Source organism: Maniola jurtina, chromosome 14 (genome assembly GCF_905333055.1).
Source record: "Maniola jurtina chromosome 14, ilManJurt1.1, whole genome shotgun sequence".
Classification (NCBI taxonomy): domain Eukaryota; kingdom Metazoa; phylum Arthropoda; class Insecta; order Lepidoptera; family Nymphalidae; genus Maniola; species Maniola jurtina.
Window position 1 is genome coordinate 3,923,188 of NC_060042.1, and position 8,687 is coordinate 3,931,874.

General features: G+C 35.1%; 1 protein-coding gene across 1 annotated transcript; it reads right to left on the bottom strand.

The window, feature by feature from the left end:
• Positions 1-2,563: 2,563 nt before the first annotated feature.
• Positions 2,564-5,290, bottom strand: LOC123871649. The gene is made up of 2 exons (XM_045915562.1): positions 5,053-5,290; positions 2,564-3,041 (listed from the first exon to the last, which is right to left on the bottom strand). The coding sequence occupies exons 1-2, from the start codon at positions 5,059-5,061 to the stop codon at positions 2,601-2,603; spliced, it is 450 nt and encodes a 149-aa protein (XP_045771518.1). The 5' UTR covers positions 5,062-5,290; the 3' UTR covers positions 2,564-2,600.
• Between the last annotated feature and the right edge of the window lie 3,397 nt (positions 5,291-8,687).

Sequence of the window (8,687 nt, forward strand, 5' to 3'; positions counted from 1 at the left end):
CCAGAGCCAATATAGAATTTTAAAAAAATCGATCCCTACTGGGAATAGACCTCACAGCCTCCCCAGCGCTAATCTTCGCGTGATACGAAACGAGACGAAAGGAGGTATCAAAGTACATAGTATTTTCGTAAAGTGATATGATTTCTCTGTCTATACGATCAATATAGAATCTTATATTGTCAATTTCATATAAATTCTATGAAGTTATCAAATGTTGCATATAGGCCACTCAGGAATGAATCAAGCCGTATATTGAGCTCGTATATTCCTTTTCCAAGCAACACCTGTAGTCTGTACAGCTGAATATGAAACGTCTATTGGTACAAAATTTGTTTCCAAAAATAGTTTTACCCATCTTTTACCTAGGGTTGCTAACTTTTTTTAGAAGCAATAAAGTATGCCTTCAGAGAGGGCACAGACTTATAAAAAAGATTACTTATTTTTATTTTGATAAAAACAGATTTTTTGTATTTTTTAAAGTAGGACATAAAAAATGCCTTGTTTCAAAAATAAGTATAGGTAATACCATATACATTCCATTAACAATCTAATTCTAAGTTCATATAGATCAGGAGCTTATTTTTGATCAATTTCAGTGAAGAGATGTTGTTCTTTTCTCTCCCACTTATGACCAAAAACGACTATTTTTTAAAATATAGTCCATTTCGTTCAGTCTACTGATTGCAAAGTAAGTACAGTACACCCACATTAAACAGAACAATGTTTTTTCTATTTTATTTAGTGTACAGTTGGCAGCCCTATTTTGGCTGTATAAAATTAGCGTGGGTTCCAATATTCGACTTGACATTAGAGAAGACGACTCGGATAGACCAATTTTGTGTATAGGGTATAGGTAATATTAGTGAACTGAATAGCAGTCGCCTATACCTAGTATAAAAAACTTGTTGACATACCAAATAATTATATTTATTACTGTAATTATATATTTAATTATAGTAATAATACTAATTTTATTTTAATTATATATAATTATTTATTTATGTAATTAAGTATGTATGCTTTTGTGAACCTATTGCAATATAAGATAAATAAATGTGAATACTTTTTATCTTTGTTGTTATTCTAACCCCTTAACAACCTCTAGCAGTGCCAAGGGTCACTGGTAGCTGCTTCCCTGACCACTTTTTCTTTCTTTTTTGCTTTTTTATCACAACTTCCTGGTACAAATATTTAAAAAAAAAAATGGTATAAAGTTGTCGACCTATAAGAAATACTTGTATTTTACAAAGAATAAGTGAATCAGCGAGCTACGTGTTACCGCACGTATAGGGGATATAAAATGTATTCTGTACGTAAATGCATTCGTGATAGTAAACCGACCCGTTGTATTGGAGCTTAGAATGTTGGTTTAGTATTCATGAATCTGCTGATAGCAAATTGATCCAACAGGTTAACGTGATATATTAATATCATCTTGTTTGTGATAATTGTCCCTGGCGCAGTGGCAAGCACTGCAATCTTATTAGTGAGAGGTCCTGGATTTGATTACCGGCAGGGGTATGGAATTTTATTATTTCTAAATCTCTGGTCTGGTCTAGTTACCACTATACCGGCAAAGTCGTGCCGCCAAGCGATCTAGCGTTCTGGCACGATGCCGTGTAGAAACCAAAGCGGTATGGGTTTAATAAAACTGCCATACCCATTTCAGGTTAGCCCGCTTCCATCTTATACTGCATCATCACTTACCACCAGGTGAAATTGCAGTCAAGGGCTAACTTGTATCTGATAAAATAAAAAAAATTGTGTTACATTCCATCAGCCTTTATGCCTCGTAGGACATAAGCCTTTCCCATCCACCCGCCACCTTCTTCAGGATATCGGTCGAGCGCGCTAGAGGTCCGTCTACACTTCGCTTCCAGGTCTTGACTCCAAAACACGTCTGCCCCATCGGCCGTGGTCGGCGTCGGTTTGATAATTGTGTGTTCCAGTAAGAAAGGGATAATTAGTGGGTAATTGCGAACTGATTTCATCAAGATGACTTGCATTACGTAATTAATAGCATAACTTCTTTGTTACGAATTCGTAAACCCTATAATTTATACTTATGTTGTGTGAACCAAAGGTGGCTCATAAAACTTCATATTTAAATGTCTTACATCTGTGAATCATAATACAGTGTGGCTCACGGGGCGTATAAACATTCTATAGAGTATAATATTTTCACCAAACTGGCTTAGACTGCACTATTTTTTAGTGGGCATCTTTTTTACTAACATACCATAAAAATCTTGTCTTACTGATATATTATTATTATAATATACTAGATGAGGCTTACGATTTCGTCCGTGTGGGTTTAGGTTTTTAAAAATCCCGTAGCAACTCTATAATTTTCCGGGATGAAAAGAAAACACCTGGCAAACATACCCGGGATGCTAGTTACCTTTGGTCTACTTTTGGTAAACTTTACTTTTGGTCAAAAGCTAGTAGACAGGCAGGCAGACATACTTTTGCATACGTGTAATGTTATATTAGAATGCGTATAGTTAGTATGGATGTGGGACAGGGAAGAGTAGTTATTTGTATCGCATTAAAAGATCTGATCCCAAAATCACTATTTTTCATTTTTATTTTCTTTAATATCACAGTACTACAGTCCTTAATATATTCGGCTGCTCACCAATCCGTCCATCTTGTAGATCCACCGCCCTATCTATCTGCCATTCCCTTAAAGTTTGCACCTCAGTTCCCGGTACAATATTATTATCAACATACTTTGCTGCGTATAACTCCTCTCTAAACTTTTTTAGTTGTTCTTTAATATACTCAACAGGTACTTTAGATATCGCAAGTAATCTAGGTCTAGTATTTTCTTCAACGTTTTTAGCTTCATATAGTTCGTATACTAGGAATTTATCGTGGGGTTTGGGTTTCTGGAGAAAAACGGCGTAATCCTCACCGACATGTAAGAATCCTTGTAAGTCGTGTTCAGATTTGAATCCATCCAAAAATTGGAATAGCTTATGCAATCTCACTGCATCGTTCATCCCAAAAAGGAGTATTAAAACTGGGAGATAGGTTTCCTGTAATTAAAATATTTTTCTCAAACATGCATGGAAATATCGTCATTATTTTCGAAAAAAGAACACGCAAGAAATGGCAATTGCCTGTCTCGTATTTAGTGAAGTTCTCGCCTATGGCTCGGCCTTCAAATTCATACTCGACCTGCAATTGCCTATTTCCCGGCCTTTGCAATAATGTACTATTATTATAAAACTAGCTGATGCCCGCAGCTTCGCCCGCGTGGATTGGTCAGATCCCCTGCAGCATCAGGATTGAGGAGTTGGACTCCAAATTTTTTATGAAACAATGTCGCAAAGTTCCTCTATCGATTAAAAAAGAAATGACGCAAATCGGTTCAGAAATCTCGGAGATTTCGGTGTACATAGGTAGAAAAACACAACTCCCTTTTTAAAAGTCGGTTAAAAAAGTAGCCTATTTTACGCCCTGGTCAATCCTCTACTTGCCTGTGAAAGTCCCGTCAAAATCGGTTCAGCCGTTCCAAAGATTAGCCTTTTCAAACAGACAGACAGACAGACAGACAGACAGACAGACAGACAGACAAAAATTTTAAAAACGTGTGATTCAGTTATGGTATCGTTCAAATAACCATATGAGCTTAATATGAGGTAGTTATTTCGAAATTACAGACAGACACTCCAATTTTATTTATTAGTATAGATTATTATTAGATACTTATCATCACTTCTTTTTTAAGTGATGACTATTAAATTATTGACTCTTTGTTAAACTATTTAAGTGATTACTATCAATATTATTATCATCTATTAATTTGTAAAAAGCAAAAAATCCAAAAATTCAAGTTGTAGGGATACAGTTGAAGTACATTTCCGTGGGATGGATTAAGTATATCTTTCAGATCAAATATCTCTAGTGATGATGCAATATCTATTAGGCAGTGCATTTACAAATTCCAATTTCCCTCAAACCGTTATAGGAGCTCATAGTAATTTTATATCTTCCGGGAACTTTGCCAAATGGCGGTAGATCATGTAATACGTAATTTTAAGAATAAATCATGTCCATTTGGTTTTGTAATTATATTCCGAGATCTCAAATATTGACATAAAGTTCACTTGAGAATTTTGAAAACGCTTTGTAAAACGTTCCATTCTAAAATCATGTTTGGAATGGAAACAAGTACCTAACCACGGTAATATTATCTATACATAATATTACCGTGACCTAACCTTACCTACAGGTTGGTTCTTTTTAGATTTTTTTTTCTATTACCTAGCATTTTCCGGATTTCAATAATTATACATCACACTTAGCTATATTTAAATGTACAATATTTAGTCATCGATACCTATATTGTATATGCGAAAGTGTGTTTGTTTGTTGGTACTTTGTCCTTCAATTACGCCGCAACGGATCGATGTGATTTTTCCATTGAATATAGTTAAATACTTATATGCAACTTTTTATTCCGAGAAAATCAAAGATATCCCACGGGATTTTTGATTATTATAGTTCAATACAATTTAACGATATCAATTTTTTTAATATAATCAAGTATTTATTAATATGTATAAAGTTTTCTGTAGTGAAGGCTTTTAAGCTCGGGTATTTGTTTTAAAGCGCTAAACTTAAAAAGTTCTGGACGGATTTTATTCAAGTTTTACACGAAAGAAAGTGTTTCTCGCAGAAAAAATTCCAAGTAGGTAAGTACATGTTTATATTTTCAGTTCACTAGAGCCTAGAGCAAAGTAGGATTGAGTCAGCTAGTTCATCCATAATTCTATGTAAGCTTCTATACTATCTAGGATATTACAAATAGGTAAATTAGTTTGTGGGTTTGTATGAAGGGGTAATCTCCGAAACCATGTAATTCTGATTTTTTTTTTACTGATAGATAGGCTCCATATTATCCCCGAGTGCTGCAGTCGCTATAAATTATATCACGTGGATGAAGTTGTGAGCAAGAGCTAGTCTGTAATACACAGACTACATTAATAAAGTTTTCCAATAACCGTGTATCGAGAATCACACAAAATACGAACGCGGACATACCCAATTCATGACGTTACAATATTATATTAACTTTTGACAACTATTATTTCGGACAGCGGCGATTGTTGATCCCTGCATCAAACCACGTATGAATATTCAACACCCAACTTTGCGCCAAATAAAAAATCGGCCAATAACTTTGACTGTATTTTACGAGGCTCTAAAAATTTAATGCGTTCAACAATTTTCCAATTTTTATCGTATCGAATGCGGCGCACGTAAATGCGTTTGCCTTCGATTGTTTGCTCTCAGCCTGTGTTCGTTTTAACTTTAATTTACCAGTAATTCTTAGGGTTCCATAGTGAGCCAAGGAACGTTTACAGTTTCATCCAGTCCGTCTGTCTGCATGTTACAGCCATTTTAAAAATCCATGTTCAATGTTATACATGCGATGCTGTCTGTCTGTTTGCAACGTTTTCACGGCCCATCCGTTTAACTGATTTTAACGATATAAATAAATAACGATACGAATAAATAAATTGATTGATTAATTGACTGAAAAAAATGAAATTGGATGCATAGTGATGGCTTACTAGTGGTGGACTGTGGCCTAAGACCACCATTCTGAGAGGAGATCCGTGCTAGTATTGGGCCGATGATGGCTTGAGATGATGAAGATACATAGAGTCACACATCGGTATAGTTCGGCCTGTCCATAGACTCCTAATGCCACTAAATGGCCTCAATAATTTAACGATTAAAGTCCGGCCTGAAATCCGGATAAATTGAAGTCAATGGGTGATTCCGGAATTAAAGCAATTCGTACTGAAATTACTCATTTTCAAGCCAATCATGACTTTGTCTAGGGCCTAAATCAGGGGCTTGCTGATTTCAAATGAATTACTCAATAAGATAAAATATAAAACTCCTAAAACTGTAACAATATACGGTACAGTATAAAAATGTAACAAATATAGGTATTTCATGTCAAATATTAGAAAAATGGTTATTATAACGAGACATTACATTTGATAATATTATTATCTAATTCGATAGAATTGTCTTTATTGTTCTTTTGACCTCCTAATTTCTGATTTGACCACGTAAGTCCTTGATATGATAAGCTAAATTGTATAGATAGATACAAAATATAGCTCTTATATTTACAAACTATAACAGTGCTTTTATTCTAAGAACTATTAGTATCACAGTGAATATGTAGTATGTACATATTATGTGTCAGGTATTTTAGCCCGTTTTTCAATGGCAATACAGGTTACTTTCCCACTCACAAATAAATCAGTATTTTGGGTCTCCGTACAGACTCCAGCTTGTTCCTACAGGGCGATTAAGCTTCGGTAATGTAATAAATTACTTTCGCTATTGTAATTAATAACATGGCTATTAATATTTTTACTCATTAGAGCGAACGTATGGAGCGAAATGGGGTTTTAAGGCATGGATAGACATTGGAGTAATTCCTCATAATTATAATTAAAAATTGTGGGTAATTTGTATCTTGGACATAGCATGTACCTAACAATTAAGCACCGTACACATGAAATAGGTAATTTAAAAGTAAAACAGTTTTTAACAAACTTAGTCATAAAAACTTAATATTATATAGGGTGTAATTAGAACGAAACTTAGCGCTTTTTTATACTACCTTAACACAATCCAATACCAATAACAAATAATTTAGCGATTTACTATTTTTCAAACCTGTAATGTGGGCAAAACTCGGGGTCAACCAGACAACCCGTGGCATCTGTCTACGCAACGTTCGTTGCCCTCTAGCGTCAGTCAGATGTTTTATTTGGTGTACATTTGCAACAAATCTAATCCTAACATAACTGCCCGGCCACATGCCTTTAGGAAGTTTCAGTAGCCTTTTTTCACGTCCATCATCAGAGACGTTCAATAATGATACAGTTATCATCTACTGTCATCCTAACCACACGTGTCTGCAAAAGCTCAGCTCAATAAGACAACAAATGGTAGTTGGAAGTAGCCAAAACCCAGTCAGGTAATGTACCGATTTCGACGGAATGGCAAATACAAGCGGATCAAACTAATAAAAGCTTTAAGAAATTACAAATTTTTATAGTTACTAGATGATGTCCGCGACTTTGTTCGCGTGAATTCAGGTTTTGAAAAATCCCGTGGAAATTCTTTGATTTTCTGGGATAAAAAGTAGCCTATGTATCACGTCAGTCCGTTGCTCCATTGCGACGTGATTGAAGGACAAACCAAAAAACCAACAAAGCAACAAACCAACAAAGTGTAGTGGTAAAATTAATAATATTAATCAACGAGATCCAGTAGGATCTCGCCAGATGTCATAGTAATAATATCCAGAGCCACTAGTTTAGCTTGCTTTTGATAAAGTTCGATCGTTAATCCAATTATCGACTATCAATTGATTTACAATGTCACCACTTACTAAGAGGAACTTCTCTATATTAATATTATGTTCGGACAATGTTGGGCTAGTAATAATTGTTATATATAGTTAATCGTGAATATTCAGCGAACTGAATATTGTATCAAAATAATATTATGAAAGTAAAGCCCGCCACTTTGTCCCCACAGACTACACAAATTTTAAAACCCCTATTTTACCCCTTTAGGAGATGAATTTTGAAAAATCCTTTTTTAGCGAATGTCTACGTCACAATAGCTATCTGTAAGACAAGTGAAGGTTACAGTAACTAGAAATAGAAGCTGAATAAAAGAGCTTTCAAACGGCTGAACCGATTTTCTTGGATTACAGCTAAGAACACTCTCGATCAAGCCACCTTTCAAACAAGAAAAACTAAATTAAAATCGGTTCATTAGTTTAGGAGCTACGATGCCCCAGACAGATACACGGATACACACGTCAAACTTATAACACCCCTCTTTTTGGGTCGGGGGTTAAAAATGACCCAAAGTTGTAGGAAAAACTGATTATTCGTAACAGACGAACCCAATATTCGCCCTATATATCTTGTAAAACAGAAAAAACGACATAATCCGACATAATTCTTGTGTGCACTGTCCCTTACGTTCGGGAGAACTGGAGATAAGGGTCGACATCGCACCCCGCAAAATTTATACCCCGCGTTAAACAAAAAAGGTACAGTATCTTTAAAATGTGGCCTTTTTTGGGGAATCAGGGTGAATTTTACTGTAATTACCTTAAGGCTCATTCTGACTCGTGGTGGCGTTTGCGGCTGAATATTTGCTAGCTAACTCTGAACTGTAAATTAGAAGCTACCGTAGAATTCTAAATAAATTATTAGAAAAAATATCTAGTCCTTAATAGCGGTGTCACCAAGTTTTAGCGACTGATTTTATTTTTATTTTACTGAACCACCAACAGAATTGTACAATTTTTTTGCAATATTTAAGTTAGGTGCTAGGTCAGCATATTCCGTTTAATTCAATTTCATCAAAGTCACCTTTAAATGGAATTCCAATTCCATTTACAAGCGGCTAACCAGCATGCTTTAGACGGATAAGTATGTCGTACGACAGAACTTAAAATTAGTAGCTTATGTAAGAAACACAGAGGTAGGTATATTAAAAAAAAAGATTTAGAGTAAGAAAAGAAACACACACAAATTGATAAAATAATAGCCGCAAACTAACACTATGTGTGGCCGCACCCTTACGTTAATTTGGCGTCCAGCGAATACCAAAAATAATACTTG